The following is a 16904-nucleotide window of genomic DNA, read 5'->3' on the forward strand; positions in this document are numbered from 1 at the left end:
CTGAGCTTTGACAGCTCCCTCCTCTGATCCTGGAGAGCACATCTGTTCTAATGAATCCCAACCATGTCTATCCAAGAAAGATGAGGATGGGCTCAGTGCCAAGAATTTAGTTACCACCCAGCACGAGGAATCTCTCACATGTCACTGCAGAATATTAAAATTTTGCTCCTAGAATTTCACAGCAGTTGCTTCTAACATCTCTGCAACAGAAAGATGAGTTTCACTGTGACTCAGACAGCTTCACTAGAATTTCTTTAGCCAGTCATAAAAGAGCAGAGAGCTAAATCTAAGCTCACCACTCAATCAATAATAGTTGAAGAATTTTAGCTTCAATAGCCTAGAAGCCACCACAGTAGAAAAATACCATCCTCTGACCAGTGGGCTAAAGACAGCTCATGATATGGAGTAGCTGAGTAGTTAGTAAATGCATACATAGTAATAGTATTGTCATTTTATCCTCTCATCTTCTGTGGAGTGTAGCAGATCTTCTGTATGTCAAAACTTTTAATGCACAAATCTGGACTGTCTATATGGCTTTGTCTAATGAGTCATGACATGTTTATTCCCAGCCACGTTGCACCGTTTTATCTTTCAAAAGCAATGTCATTGACATAATGAATATAAAAGAGCTTGTAACAGAATGCAGCAAAGCAAAGGCACCCTGTAACATCTAAATTTCTAGATTTTAGGAGGGACCTGGGTAATCCACTAGACAAGACTTCCTTGGAAATTCTAGTCACAGGAAGTGGCTCAGTCCTTTTGAAGGAGACTTTTTTTGAGGTTGGTGATTGTAAAGTATTCCAGTGGTGTCAAATCAGCTGCAACTGGACCAGCAAGTCAACTCACCTGGCTGACCTACTAGAAATGCTGATGCATTACAGATTTGTGAGCATCATCCCTCAGAAGTGGGGAAAGATATGGAAAAAACCCAATAAACTGCTGATGTAAGCACAGTTTCAGTAGTGCCAGAGCATGTATGCACTGACCTTCATCTCCTGAACCTCTGCCAGGCAGAGGGTGAAAATGGAATGGCTCGAACTCTGCTGTGAGTAGGTTTGGTGATTTATCTCTGCACAGACTATGAACCTGGTTCTCACATTTACAAAAATTATTTTGGTTAATGGATACTTTACACTCCTTCTCAAGTGAGAAGGGAAAAGAAGAAGAATTTGAGATGTAGGCACGTAGGGAAGGGAGATGACACTGTTGCTTATTATTTCCTTATTCCTTCCTTTGTATTAATCCTAGTATTGGTATTGATATGACTCCTCAATAAGCCAGTTCTGCTCAGTGATTCAATGGAGAATTCACCCCCATACAGTCAAATACAGTTTTTTGCTGGATAAGTGAGCTGAATCCATCACTGAACCGTCAGAAGAACATCAGAGCTGGAGCAAGGGAGGCAGTGGAACTAGGTCACATGAGGTCAGAGAAACAGAATGACCCCTTTTGGCAGCACAAATTAATTAGATCAGGTCAAACTGTCTCATCTGATTGAAACCTTAGAGAAAAACTGTGGTAAATCTGTAAGTAAACCTTTAGTAGAAACTGTAGCAGTTATTAATTTGAAATGTGACAGAAGGACATTTGAAACAGAAAAACTAAGCTTGAAGGCTTCAATTTAGATATCCTGAAAAATACCCAGCTGGGATTTTTCGTGGGAATGGTCAGGTGAAACAAAGAAAGAATAAACCCAGGTGACCTGTTACACAGGTTCACTGAAGCCACCAGTCATCCAGTCTGAGTTCCTTCTCTCTGCCATTCATCAGTAATTAGGTAAGCATTGTTTTGTGATACGATTATTGTCCCTGGAGCTGGCTGGAATGCTGCATTCTAACTTGAAGCAGTAGTGTAGAAGTGAAGGGTCCTGAAAAACAATAACAAAACGGAAGAAAGAGAAGAGGCTGTCTGCACAGAAAATGCTGCAGCCTGGAGCACCCTATGTCAGCCAGCACAAGGAGTGCTGGGGCTTTCCCATGCTTTCTTTCTATGTACTTTTCTCTTAATTAACTGTACTTTGAGCCTGAATCCAAATTTAACACAAACTTCCAGTTACTTGTTGCCCTCTGGTGACATCTCGTGGATCACAGCAAGATATCTGCCTTTTAGCAAACCCTGCAAAGCCTTGAGCTGAAAACCTTTGTGAGAAATACGTAGCTGAACAACAGTGGAAAACGTTTATCTCAAGGAGTAGCTTAGAAAAAAAAATATATATTGTGAAAAAGCTGGTGAGCAAAAACAAGTGTTTACTGTGTGAAGATTTACAAGTTTTAAAACAAATTAGCCCTGAATAATAAGGCCTGAATAAAAAGGCCCTTCAAAATGTTTCATTCACAATCAATACACCTGAGGGTTTCAGCTCTCCAGGCTGCTGATTACAATTCTCTGCTGAAGTTACAGAACTAGTGCCACATCCCACGTGAGAAAGTCAAGAGATGTAACTGAAGAAGAAAAGGTTACACAGAAGAACTTCCTCAGAAAGCCCATTGAAGTGCCATAGCAGAAAACTGCTACACACTCTGAGCAGGAAGCTGGAATTAGTTATGGAAGTTCAGCAATGCTTTGGAAATACTGGCTGTAACCCTCACTAAGAGGGTCTACTCATTTCTCCTGCTTTTCCCAGGCAGGTGCCCTCACATACAAAGCTCCCAAAAATGTTCTATAGTGTTTACAGCTGTGAAGCAACTTCTAAAAAAATCCTGAGGCACCAGTTTGAAACAGTAGCTCTGTTACAGGAGAAGTGTAAAAACCCTTAATTTATCCAAATGCTAAAGTCTAGCGATAGTCCAAATTTACCTGAGACATTAATCAGTAAATTTTCACCCCTACCAGCTCCTCACTCAGTCCCATGTGTTCTAAGGCTGGGTCTGGGAGCAGTGTGGGAGCTCAGTAGAAGGCTGAACAAGAGGGAAGGAATAAGACAGACGGACGGATGGAAAGACACCAAGAAAGAAAGAAAGACAGCAAGAAAGAACTGAACCCTGGTCACTAGGTCCAATCAGAAGAGTGCTACAAGATTGCCTGAGTAACTCAGGAAACAACTATGCTGAATTCAGTAATACATTTTTATGTCATTAAAGTAACTTATCTCTATGATAAAATATGTGTTTCAAAGTTTATTGAAGTATTATCTATCTCAGTGAAAGTTTATTGGGGGTTATTTACCTCTGAGGTACCAGGTCTAGATATTTGCATAAGCTATGCAGTGTACCACAGGCACTATTAAGCACCTTTTTTTTTCTTTGCTATTTAAATAACAGGGAATATTTGTTACATTTTGCTGAAAATCTACCTGCAAATGGAAAGATGGAAGCCCAACAAAAACCTCTCCTAATGAGGTCTGAAATCTCACTGCATACTAAAATTAACTTTTTTCAAAGAAAACAAAGGAGATTTGGCTTGAATTAATAATTCTTTTGCATCAGGGAACAACGGCAATCCATTAACTGACATTCTGTTAAAATGGATAGAGAAAACACTTCCCTTATGTGAGCACTTCAGCTGCACACCAAAAAGGAGATATCTAGAAACCCGTGGACCTGTGTTTTGGGTGGTGTGAGTTTTGGGGGTTTCGTAGCCAAAATATCCTAATCCAAGCCAGGTGATCCCCAGGTGAAAGTGTTAATGTGAGTGTTTAAAGAGTGCCTCCTTTGAAGATGCACTCGAGCTATTGTCTGCATGGGGTACCTACTCATAGGTGCTTCATGGATAGTTTGGATCACTACAATTATGTCAGTTTCAAAAATATTTTTGTAGAAAATCAATGTCACAGTGCTAGAACTGCAGTTAGAATTTAGTAAGGAAAAAGGGATCAATCAGTCTTTGTAGCACTTTATGATAACCATAAGGCAGGACAGAGAATCAGGTCCGCAGTTTCCTTGCAATTTATGCACATTATTTTTCTTTGCTTAGTGGTTCAAATTTTTTTCTTGAATCACTGCTTGAAACAGTGTTTTGTAGTTCCTGCATTCCATGCTCATCTTTGACTTCTACAAGGAAGGGTCAGGAAGTGGGGAAAAGAGCCTTTCCATAATTTTCTAAAATTCTATCAACACTTTTGTTACTCACCAGCACATTATATATGTTTATAAATTACAAGTGTCTGACTCAGGGCAGTACTTCCTATTGCTGAATATAAATTTAAACATCTAAGACTAGGCACAAAGGGACTGCCATCCTTGCTCTGTGTTTATTGCTTTATTGTGTAAACAGAAAGATTTAATAGCACTATTAAAAGTGATATGAAATGTGATTATCAATTTTTTAGCAGAAATAAAGTGTGAATATGAGATTGTCTTAATGAAACAGAACTACTCCAACTCTACCTGCATCTTAGCTGATGAGCTTAGCTGATGTTGTATAAGGGTCTAGATATGAACCAGGCTCATTGTTGATATAACCCAGGAATAGCTGTTCTGGATCAGAGGGAAGATCCATCTGAGTGCACTGCCTTCAGACAGGGTGACTGTAGGTGTCTGGAAACAACTGCAAGGAAAGCAGCGAGCATCGAGCAGTGCTTTCCCAGAATAAAGTCCTAGCAATCACCATGCTTCCTGACTCAACTGTAGTATCCCTAAATTGAAATTTGTCCTTAATAGATTTTTCTCCCCCCCAGTTTCTTATATACATAAATCACTGGTCTCTTGTAGCAAAACATTTGTTTGCTGTATAGAGACCCTGTCTTCCATAATGTCCCGTTAGTTCTCTGTTATGAGAGAGAGGGAGATATCATTCCTCCTCTCTTTTCTCATGCATTTGTGATGTACAGATCATAGGTAATGCTGAGAAAGGTGCTTTGCAAGGGCAACTGTTTTGCAACATGGCTGCACAAAGCCTCCCTTAGCTGATTAGAACAGATGGACTGGCAGGGCTGCTGTGTTTAACTCTGGGAAAATTGCCCTACTGCAGCAAAATCTCTTAGAGAAGTTACATCCTTCTCTTTGCACAGTTCAAAATTGATGTTGGCATTGTCTGCACACACAGATCCTCACATCAGTCTAGAGAGTTTAAGTCAAGGTATTAAAAAACAAAAAACAAACTAACTAGTGGTGTAAATAGAGACTTAAATTGTTCATCCCGTCCTGGGACCAGCATACTTTGTCAAAGTGGCTCCAGCCTACCAGATGGAAACTGTCCATTACCAGGACTGGTAAGGAAGAAATCGGCATTTTCTTTACCACAGTCTACAAAACAGGAAGTTTCATGTTATAGGCCTACAAGATTTATTTGACATTTTAACCTATAAATACATGAGGTTTTCACCAGTAAAAGCACAGGCATTTTCTCAGTGGTCATTGCCACAGCTTACATTTTGAACAAAAGAATATGTAGTATTGCATGTGAATAGGCAAACTTTGTTTCTCTTCCTAAGGACCAAGCTCTCTTACTTGTTAAACAATGGCTTGCAGAGGACAGCAAGGCAGCTGAAGGCCACACTGAATGCTACACTCTGGAAAGCTTGGGACACTGTAGAATTTAATTAGTTTTTTGAAGGCACCTTTCTTGAACATCATCATGTCTTCAGGCAGCCTGGAAAGAACTCTGGCATTTGCACGAGACTCCTTCTTGTCAGTGGCTGCTGCTTTGGGGTTGCATTGCTCCAGATTACCAGTCATTGGCACACTGGTGCAGCTAAGGGAACGTGCTGTCTTTTTCTTGCCTTGAACAGATAAATAACTGAATAAAAAAGAGGTTAACTTATGTTTGGTAACATCTTGGACATCTTCTGGAAAACAGTCATCCAGAGGATCCTCTTGACCTTTTACCTGCTGACTAATCACACATGTACTGGGACTTATTGATAATTTCTTAGGCTGAACTACTGTTTTTCTGGAAGGTATTTTGTATTTCCCTCCATCTAAATAAAGTGAAGGAGCATTACTAATGGCCTCAGAAGTAGACCCATCACCAGAATTGATGTAGTGTGACCCATAATTCTGGCTAATGATTTGGGCTGCAGTGTGTTGAATGATGTTCCAGTCCTGCAGAATATCTTCCCTGGTTGTGAACTGAGATGTCACAGTAAAGCGAATGATGAACTTGTCATGGATGGTTGCTGGAATGAGGAAGAGCCTGCCAGAACTGCTTAGCTCTTTCAGGAGTTTTTCTGTCAGCCAATTGGGACCCTGTTTTAAATATGAATAATAAAAAAAAATATTTTAGTTAGAATTTCCAGTGACATCCAAACATATCTAAGAATTGAAATCACAAATTCTTACATGGAAGTATAGTCACAGTTATTAATGTCTGGGGAGAGATCAGCTGTGGTCAGTTCATTCCAAAGAGACATGCAAAAGGACCAATCTTTACCTTTAGGCGAAATACAACCAGTCCAAGATGTCTCTTGGCAGGAATTTCAAAGAGTGGGTCACTTTTAACCAAGGATTCAAAGAATTTGGCTGTTTCAGTACCCTGTAATTAAGGATAAAAAAAAAAAAAAAAAAGTTATGTCACAAACCCACTATAAGATGCTAAACTGGGTAGTTAAAGGAATTCCTTTCCTTACTAAAACACATCATTACAATGCATGAATAAGAGCAAACAGATAAATTACATCAAAGCTAAGAATTTTAAAGTCTGTCTCTGTTTACCCAAACCCTTGACAATGAACATGAGTAACTGGCCTGTACATAGGGATTTTCTAGAAGGAGGTTTGCAAACAGAATGTGGCTTCTCACATTAGAGTCATTTTGCAGCAACCATTAATCCACAATGTGACCCCTCGTATTTACACTCCATCAGGGACTTAAGCCTGTACATTTTCATAGTGCTGGGTTCAGCTATTCATCACAGCCTGCTTCCCACTTGACCTCAAAGAAAGCTTCTCCAGATTATGGCTCAGCAGAAGGCAGTGACTGACCAAGTCTCTTTCTATTGTCCAGTGCTGTCAAGAAGGGGGCTGGAAATGTTTCGTCTGCACAGTCACTCTTCACAGATTATTTTAGAATGAAACCAGCACACATTTAGAATTCACATGCAAGCTTTGTGTGTGAGAGGATTCCTCTTACTCATCTCTGCATCTCTGAGCTCACTAATCTCACCTGCCAAGAGCTGAACATAACACATTGGTAATTCACACACCTGTCGGACATGAGCTTGAAGCTTTTTCACCCCAAATGAGCGAAGCACAAACCATAGCTTCAAAGAACGAAATCGACGACTCAGTGGAATTTGCCAGTGCTGTGAAAACACAACAGTGCATCAGTGAGTGCAGAAACAACAGAAAGGAGAGTTCTCCTTCCACTGCCACATCTCTTGCTTCAGACTCAGGTCAGAAACCTCTCTTGAGATGAATAGTGTCATATAACTGAAAATCTGCTAAGCCTAGGATACAGCCATCAAAGAAACAATGTGTCCCCATATTTTCCAACTATTTTCTAAAATAAGATTTTGGTTATTCCCCTTAATTTATGGCTTAGATATGTTTAGAATTTTAAATTAAGTACCAGCTTATAACACCATTTTTTTGTATTTAAGATGTGGCCATTTACACTTTAGGACCGACTAGTGCTCACTTCAGCTCATGTAATTTCCTGAACATTTTCCCAAATCAACTATAAACAGCAAGATTTTATACTGGGGTAGACAGTTCCAGACAAAGTAACACCTGCTCCAAGGAGAAGAGTGAGAAAACATGTAAAGGAATATTTCAGGGAGGCTGTACAATCATGTGCAGGATCCAATTTAACCACAAGAGGGACTCAATGTCTTTTTTTCCATCCCTCCCTCTCTCCACTTGAGTGAAAAGCAGTATTGATTTCAAGAAAACAATTATCTTTTCAGGCCTAGGGTGAGATCATAGCAGAAATAATTGGCAGTGAATATTTCTTTGTATTACTGTACTGAAATCTGCTGTTAAATGTATCTGCAGTGAAATGCCTCTTAGCTCTCCTATGAATACCTTAATCTGAAGAAAAAATGTAATTCATTCTCCTGCTGTTTAAGAGCATGGCTTTTCCATTGCTTACTCCTTTCTCTCATTTGTTACATATCAGAGATACAAGAAATCCAGACAAAATGGCATCAAGTAGGAATTATTTCAGCAACACAATACACAGAAATGACCCTTTGCATGAGAAAGGCAAGGCTGGATCTCCATCTGTTTAAAAATCTTAAGTACTTCAATTTGAAATCAATTTTATAATTAACCTTCATAAGCAGGGCTTACAATTACTTTGCTATTTTCTCTGCAGTAGGATCACAGTATAATTTGGTTTATGTAGTAAGACCAGCTATAAGATAAGCATACTCCAGAATGTGATACAAATTTCACAGTCTGAAAATTTTACAGGCAATATAAAATATAAACTTAATAACTTACCATGAAGTCAATTGCAGCTCCTGAATTGGCATGTCTGAGGTAGACAGGGTTAACACTGAAGGTTTGATGTAACTTGTATTTATCTTTAACCCTATCGATTGCAGAAGGAAATAGATTAAGCAAAATAAGTGCACAGAAAGTCTTTTTAATTTGCATGCTATCCTTTTGGTGGTGTTTGTACTTTGAGTACACTCACCAAAATCCAGTGCAGTCAAAGTGGACCATCATCCATTTAGAAGGATTAAATGTAAAGGAATCTGCATATTCAATTCCATCCAAAAACAATCGAAATTCAGGACATACAAATGCTGTTCCTGCATATGCAGCATCAATATGAAGCCAGAGTCCCTCAGCATCACCTGTTGGAATTGAGATTGTTGTTATGTAAGGGATATAGGGAGTCAAAGTGCATGCAACCTCTCCTCTCTGCAAACCAGGTGCAGTGTTTTGGAGGAGGCAGACAAACAATTGACAACTTAGTTTTATTCTAAAGGCGTTGAACCATAATGCCAGAATATAGGATAAAGGTAGAGTCTGTAACAAAATTCACTATTCTGTATTTCATGTGAGTGAGTCTTTTTAACATTTGATTCCTTTCACCTGCCCTTTCCGCAGTACCCCTCAGTTGCACAAAGCCAAAATAAAGACATAGAGGCAAGTGAAAAAGGACCCAGAATCAGAAGCCACAATCTGACCCATAAGAGAAAGCTCCTCAGGTCCTCAGCAGGTACTGGTCAGAATTTATGCTGGAATAGAATTTGCAACCTTGTCAATTTTACCTATGAAATTGGTTGATCCAGAGGATGTCGTACCAGAATCTACCTTCAAAACTCCTTTGGTAGATTAAATATTAATATATCCATCCTACAACAGCACCACACAGTCTGTATTTCCTGAATAACCACATTAAAGATTTATCAGTTGGCAAATTTCATCCATCTTGAATAGAAAGTATTTTAGCATCCTAATCTAAATTTTACAGAAATCACTGCAGTCTTGTACTGACTTTAGCCACCTCTGAGACATGTCTGAAAACCTCAGCTCTCCTTGGCTTTGGCATGAAAAAGCCTAAGAGGATCTTCTAGGTACTTTCATAGATCAAAATCAGGGAAAAAAAAGACACTTACAAACTGGACCCAGTTCTGAGAGATTGTCAAAAGCACAGACACCAGTTGTACCCAAAGTTGCACAAACCTAGAAAAAAACAAACCTGTTATAATGAATTTGGTTTATTTTAATACATGGATGCAAGCACTTTAAAAGTGGGCAGTTTATTGCAGATAGTCAAAACATTAAAATTTTTTATTTAATAAAATAGAAATTCTTGTATATATTTGAACTTTCAGCTAATGTATTTTAACACAACAAGAAAAAATTTATATGTAGTTTCATGTTGACATTATGAATATAACACAATGTCAATACCCCCAGCCAGAAAGTTGAACATACAAAGACTGGCACCAGGCCTTTCTTTCTGTCTTCTGCAATGGCTTTCTTCAAAGTTTCACCTCTGAGGGAAAAGTTCTCATCCACAGGCAGAAATTTTATCTTCACAAGAGAAATCAAGCCAGCCTTTTCTACAGAGGAATGTGCCTTTAAAATAAGAAAAGTGGTAAGAACAAGCTCTGAACAAGCTCTGAGGCTGAACAGCTGTGGTAAGTTATGGCTTTATGAAAGACAGTAGTGGCAAGAAATACAGAGATAATAACCTTATTGTAATCCATATTAATACAAGTCTGAAAGCATTTTTTTTGTGAGTAATTATAAGAAGTAGTATACAGTAATTCCAAAGAATGCTTCATTTACTTGGGTACTGGTTTCTGAAATATAATAATAGGCATCCTCATCTTGTGTTTGGAGGACCATTTATCAAAACTCAGCTCTTAAAGGAGCCTCTAGAAATTAATCAACCTCCATTTATTCTCTCCTCCCTGCCATAAGAAGATACATCCCCTCAAATGTGTTTACTTATAGATAGAGCAAAACACCTTACAAGATAAAGTCCTTTTAGTTATACTAAGAGAGAATGAGCATGAGTGTCTCTCCTGTGGCAGTTTTCCCTGGGGAATATAATTGCTCAGTTCAGGAGGCCAAGGACAGAACAAGTTTGCTGGCAAAAGCCAACAGTGGAGCCCACAACCAGGAGCAGCGTTTAGGTAACAATGCCTGTCTCTGAGGGGAAGGAGGCTGGGAAGAAACACAAGATGAAGTAGCATGAGATCAGCATCTAGTTTCTGGAGTGAGGCTTTTTGAAAAACAGGAAGGAAGTGCAGAAATCAGTCACGTGAAACAATCTCTTGAGGACTGCCAAAACCCTAAAAACCTCACCTCAAACTGATTTAGCTTCCCCATGTGCAGAAAGCAGCAGTAGGGGAACCGGTCCATGCTTGTGAGGCATTTCTGTGTTGTTATACAGAAATGTGACTTCACATGGCAAAGGCTGAGTGAGACAACAGAAGCAATTTGTTTTCCTTGGAATCATAAGAACCTACTTGATCAGATGCATAAGCAATGAGGCGAGAATTGAGCGAGGACTCATCAGTGTCTGGCTCAGAAACCTTCATCTCCAGAATTTTGTTCTTCCTTGCTGCCAGCAGTGCAACCAAGGTTGATTCACTCACGGTGCTCTGCAAAGACATTGCTCATTTACTGCAACTGCTACTTCATTGCTATTTAGCCAGGGATCTGCTGAAATCAGTGAAGTGCCCAGCTGCCCATCCCCTCTTTTATTCCTGCTCCTGTTTTTCTCTGACGCAGTGGAGAATCATTAGCTGATGAGCAGCTCTCTGAGCCAGCAACACAAAACAAAGCTTTTTAATTGCTGTATATTTTAACATGCAGCACCAAGTTCTGGGGAGTAAACAAACCACATTTTCCTTTTGTTCTACTGATAAAACATAGTATTTCCCATAAAATTACAAACATGATCAAAGCCTCTTATAACAACAAAGACGCAGCAGTGATTCCAGAGAACTCTTGCTTATGCCTTCCAGAAGGAGGTAACAGCTCAGGCCTTGATCTTGCACCTCTCAGAGACAAAAAGTACACATGAGAAAAATGAAAAATAATTTTTTTGTGTGGCTAAGCATTGTGGCAGAAAGACAGTGACAAAGATTCCTTCTCTAATTATGTAAGAATCACTTTAGTGCAAAATTTGGTGATATGAAACAGATTGAAGACATGAAATCATACTCATCCTTAAAAAGACCAAAAGAATACCTGCTGTTTGTCAGCACTAAAAGCAATAGTAGTTTCTATTCTATAATCTTCCACATTAAATACTAAAACTTGGGAAAATAATGCCAAATTGGGATTCAGACCCATATAGAAAACTTTGTTAGTTTTGCCTCTAGGAAAACTATCGCCCAGGAAGAAATTCTCTTGAAAACAAAAAGTTGATGAGGCCATCTCTAATCTCCCCCACCTGTAATACTCCTCCGCCCACACTGTCGGGATGGTGGTGCAGGAACTTATCTGGAAGGCCCAGCATTTTAGCCAACCAATCCATCACATTCATTTCCAGTTCTGTACAGGCTGGGCTGGAGGCCTAGAAAAAAATTGAAAAGGAAAATCAGGCTGTAATTCACCCTGGACACTGTTCCCTTGTCCAACTGAGAGCTAAGAGAGACAAGGAGCTAATCTGATAGAGCTACATGGAGACCACACCCACCAATTTCTTCTAGGTTTGTGAACTTTTACTTTCTTACACAGAGACACACATCTTAAAATCTGGGCAACTTTGGCATTGGGGAAAACACTGGCTTCAGAAACTACTGCGGTGGGCACAATCATAAGCAAGTAGTGTTCTGTAGCTGCTGCAGGAAGATACAAAATGTGCAGATATTCTGGCCCAGGCCACCAAACAATTATTTTCAGAAGAGGAAAAATAGGAAGTATGGTCTCTCAAAGGAGCAGGAGAACTGGAATGGAGCCAAATTTAGTCTGTAGTCATAGATGGGGCTGCTATATTGCTTACACTGTTTGTATAACAGTCTTGGCACTAAGACTAGATGACAAGAAACAATGCTCACATTTGAAAACAGATATTTCTAGTTTATTTTCTTCATTCACCTCTTACTACTTGGTAATGCCTGTTCTCATATGTTCGTTTAGTTTTGGTTTTTCAAAGTGACAATTTTCATTTCTGCAACAACACACAGTTGGTTAAAATAAACAATTATACTGACTCAGAGAGCAAGAAAGAATGACTATGACCCGCTCTTCCATATTACACAGGAGAGGAATGTCTAAAATAGCCCCAAAAAATTTACCCATGTGAATCCCAAGCAGTTAATTGCGTCAGCCAACATATCTCCAAGGAGTGAAGGCCAGGAAGTTAGAGCTGGAAAGTAGGCATGCATGTGTGGACTTTGCCAATGGACTACCTAGGAACAGAATTATGCAGAAGTTAAGTCTGAAAATGTAACAAAACTTTGCATGAGATGTAGTGGTTAGTATCTGTTTAAAGTGAGAGAAAAGGATTACAGCAAAATAATGTGTGCTATAACTATACATCTGCCAGCAGAGAGCTGCAGAGATAATATCAACAGGAGAGCAGCACTAGCAGATGATAACACTGCACTCTTAACAGATAAATTGCAAGAAACAGCAAAAGTCTTTATCTGAATTAAACAGACAGACAAAGATTCTGAACAGGAAAGAATGTTGTGACATGTTTGAAAGACCAGAATCAGAAAGATTTATCAAAATATTTATCTTTATGAAGGGGATCCTTGCAACAAAGTTGCTCATTTTGTCAAACAACAATTTGCCTTCAGCTATACACAGCAATTTACAACTATATAAACCCTTCCATACACCTGAAGGAGCTTGTGTGTGGGACACCAGTGTAAGTACATGTAATCTCATTGCCTCTCCTACATCAGATCAAGTTTCTGCAAGCATATCAAAAAATTTGACAATAGACTTTGAAAAAGCTTCTTACATAAAGCATGCCATTTGGTAATATGAATTCCCATAGCAGAATCTGCAGTATTTATGTTCAAGAGGAACACTTTTACATTCAAAGCATAGGAGACAAGTCTTATATGTACATGAAGTTGGGCAAGAGTTGTTTCACCTCGCTGTGCTGAATTTCCACATCCCTGAAATTAAGATTATATAGTTCAGCAGGTTGAGACATTGTGAAGCTAATGATTTTCTCATACTGGTGCATTTGTTTCCCTATAAGCAAATATGAGTTATATACAAAGTAGTTAAAAAATACACTCACAATCTAACCCCTAAAATTATAGTTAGGAACACAACTGTGGACATAACATCTACAAGATTTATGCTACATTTTTGTGTACATTACTTATTTAGAACAATGTTCTGCAGAACTTATGCATTCCCAGGATTTGGTGCTCATCCCAGGTAGAAACAGCTTTTTCCTGTCATTATTGTACTTTCTTACCCCTGGCATAATAATCTTCTCTATATCTCCAAAGATGCTGTCCCAGCTGTCTGGGTCCATTGGGGCAGAGTCTGGCAGCTGGGCTCTCATGTAACCTGGCTGTACATCAGGAGTCACCCGTCTCTCTCTCACATTGCTCAGGTACTGGCAAATATAATCCACCATCTCTTTCCCTAGAAAAGGCAAACCAGTGTTTTCAGTTTCAATTAATGGAAACACTAAATAGCAGTACCAGCACTCCACACAAGCTATCCTTAGCATTGGACAGAGGTTCCAATAGCATTGGAATACTGCTCCCAGCTCCTCCCTCCTACACCCTACTTGTCCCATCTAATAATGTTCTAAAAGAGGTTTTTTCAGGGTTTTGTCATCACTGACTAGTTCAAATGTACCTTTAAAACACAATCATGGTAAAAGTATAGTTTGGTTACTGAAAGTTTAGATTTTCTTGCCTACAAATTTACTGAAACTGCATTTCACAGGAATTAAATTTTCATAATGTCCTACACTTCGTCATTATAGCAAACCTCCTTTTGCATCCTCTGAAATCTGCTGCATAGCTCCACACCTTTTCTCCACTTTTTAAGGCAATCTCCTGCAGCCCTGGAATCAAAGGTGGCTCTCCATCTCCAGAACTGTCCAAATACCACTGCGGTGTCAGCCACTGAAGAGATACTGTGCATAACCCCTCAGCACAAGTTTATTCTGAGTTAGAGTTTTGCAGCTTTCCCACAGCAGCTTTGATATAAGACCAGAAAAGATGTTACCCACAGACTCTAAATCCATTAATTTAAACTCAACCCTGGGACACATTTTTGTGTCGGCCTCAGCAGTTCCAAATCTCAAGAAGTGCACAAATAAGGAGTATATAGCCCATCCTAATTTTGGGTATCACTCGCAGCCCTACAACAGTTGATCTCCACGAGCAAATGATGCCTGTTTGCAAGAGCCACAGATCACTCACCTCTCTGTCTGTACTCCTCAGGCTCCATACCGATTCCTTAGGAGTGCTTTTCTTCAAACCTGGGCCACAACCTTTTGGGAGCTGTGGTCAGCTTGGTCTGGTGCCCTGCCAGCTGCTTCCCCCTTTATAGCTCCCTTTATCTCTCAGACTCACACATTCTGGCAAAGGTTTAACAGGCAGGTTATTGGTGAGTGTTTATCTAACTCCTCCCAACTGAGGGTTTTTACAATCTCTCATGTTCTCATCTGTGCTCTTTTGATGTGTAAGATAGTGTATCACTAAGAGGAGCTGCCTCTGCACTTTCCCATTTTCAATCAGTCTTTCAGAAGTCTCACAGTAATCCATGCCTTGAATATAAGGCACATTAACATGAGACTTGTGGGAGACAAAAAGCTCAAGAGCTTTCAAAACCAAATAAAATGTAGCAGATGTTACACCAGCACAACCAGCTACAGTGCTAGCAGTAGCCATTAAAACCAGTACCAGCACAGAACAAATTTGACATGGGAGGCTGAGACTTTTCCTAAGAACTGTTTAGAGTACTCTTTTTTCCCCAAAAAAAGAGTATACCTACATCCCCACAAGTCTTTAGTCCTTATGCTGTCAGTCCCATGCTGCTGGAAGGAAAGGCTTCACAGCTATTTCCAGTTCCAGAACTACAATGTGAAGCAGTACACTGTGGATTTCCTTTTTGTGGATTTCCTGCCCTTCAGATCGGAGCAGGTTACACTAAGCAGGGCTATTCCTCCATGAGTATCACCCTAGACCACTGAGCTGGGAAAATGCACCTTTTCCCTCACTGTGCTTTCTTTTCTCCATATGATATGCATAAGCACTGGGATTTAGTCTTGTCTCTCCAGAATTTTTCCAATCCACCTGGATTGTTCTCATTTTGAAAGAACAACCTCATAGACTGCCTCTTGTTCCAGTTTTAGGACCTGAAAACACATCCTGACCTCTCTTTGGAAGCACAGTCTTTGACACTACTCAATGTTGAATCCTTATCCATCTTCACTTGCTCTACACTGTTCTACTCTTGCTCAACCTACAGAACAGTGTTAAACCTTTCCTAGTCTCTGCTGCAATTAGGTACTTGAGAAGAAACTGTTTTATAGATATGAGAAAGATGCTCTCTCTCACACACACACATATCAGAGACTAATGTACTGAAATTAAAAAATCCAATAAAAAAGCATTGAGAGATGTGCAAAAAACTACTATATGCATATTTATCGGTTTTATCCCACATTGCTCTGGAAACATTAAGAAAAAAGTAACAAGCTGCCCACATGTTTAATAGGAACTTACTAACATCTCTTGGCTCTACTGTAAATGATCCCATAAAGGGGAACAAGGTAAGAAAGAACAGGCATCAAGCACAGGACCAACACAAAATGAGCCCAAAGTTCTCAAAAACTCTGATTTGAGCTCATTACAAGCGATTAATATGCTAATATATATAGCCATCTGTTCAAAGAAACAGATGATAGCTAATTACGCTTAAGCTTTTAATTTGGAACAGTAAATAAGGAACAATATTTTTAACAATGTTTTCAGAGCTAAACTATATAATATTTCATGTAACATACACCCTACATTTTAGCTCAAAGGTGATGGATTCATTGGGTTGATCTTTTGTTCTGTGCAGAAGAGAACAAACAGCAGGTCCCATTCAGAACTAAAATAAAATAGCTGATAACAGATTACAGGTAGGGTAAATATTGCTGGTGATAAATACGGTTTTGTAACAGCTACACTGCACTCAGAAGGGTTTTGTTACAGACAATGAGGAATAGAATATTTGCTCACAGGAAACAGAATGAATAGAAAAGGTTCATTTCATTGTTTGCTGCCAACATCTGCTGTCACAACCGTGGGAAACTCTCCACTTGGATGTGAACGTTGCCACTATCACTACTCAAACACTGCCACTCTTATCATTATTAAAAAATCAGAGATTACACTGTTGTTAAATTTGTGGGATGTGAAGACACAAACATTATTTTGATCGAAAAGTAATTAATTGGAGCAATGCCTAAGAAGCACATTTCCCTTGGCTAACTGGTTCCTCAGTCTGCTACTGACATAACGGATAGTTCCTGAAAAAAATCCCTAAAATAGAGCAATTTCCAGTTAACCATTGCACAAGGTTTGCTTCAAGTCCCAGTACTAACATGATGCTGTCCTTGAAAATAATTCTTCTA

General features: G+C 39.3%; 1 protein-coding gene across 2 annotated transcripts; it reads right to left on the reverse strand.

Moving 5' to 3' along the window:
* Window positions 1–5282: 5282 nt before the first annotated feature.
* On the reverse strand, window positions 5283–14784 carry HDC (histidine decarboxylase). Of its 2 annotated transcripts, none has more exons than XM_005521536.3 (12): window positions 14701–14784; window positions 13737–13909; window positions 12592–12705; window positions 11745–11867; window positions 10813–10947; window positions 9770–9913; window positions 9448–9514; window positions 8517–8679; window positions 8321–8411; window positions 7081–7179; window positions 6310–6411; window positions 5283–6125 (listed from the first exon to the last, which is right to left on the reverse strand). In XM_005521536.3, the coding sequence occupies exons 1-12, from the start codon at window positions 14726–14728 to the stop codon at window positions 5391–5393; spliced, it is 1974 nt and encodes a 657-aa protein (XP_005521593.2). In that variant the 5' UTR covers window positions 14729–14784; the 3' UTR covers window positions 5283–5390. The 2 variants fall into 2 exon arrangements, with proteins under 2 accessions (XP_005521593.2, XP_014106526.2); XM_014251051.2 differs by having other exon boundaries at window positions 9746–9913.
* Window positions 14785–16904: the final 2120 nt, after the last annotated feature.

This window comes from Pseudopodoces humilis, chromosome 16 (assembly GCF_049639895.1).
Source record: "Pseudopodoces humilis isolate 2021_Gansu_Grassland_sample_001 chromosome 16, ASM4963989v1, whole genome shotgun sequence".
NCBI classification, from domain to species: domain Eukaryota; kingdom Metazoa; phylum Chordata; class Aves; order Passeriformes; family Paridae; genus Pseudopodoces; species Pseudopodoces humilis.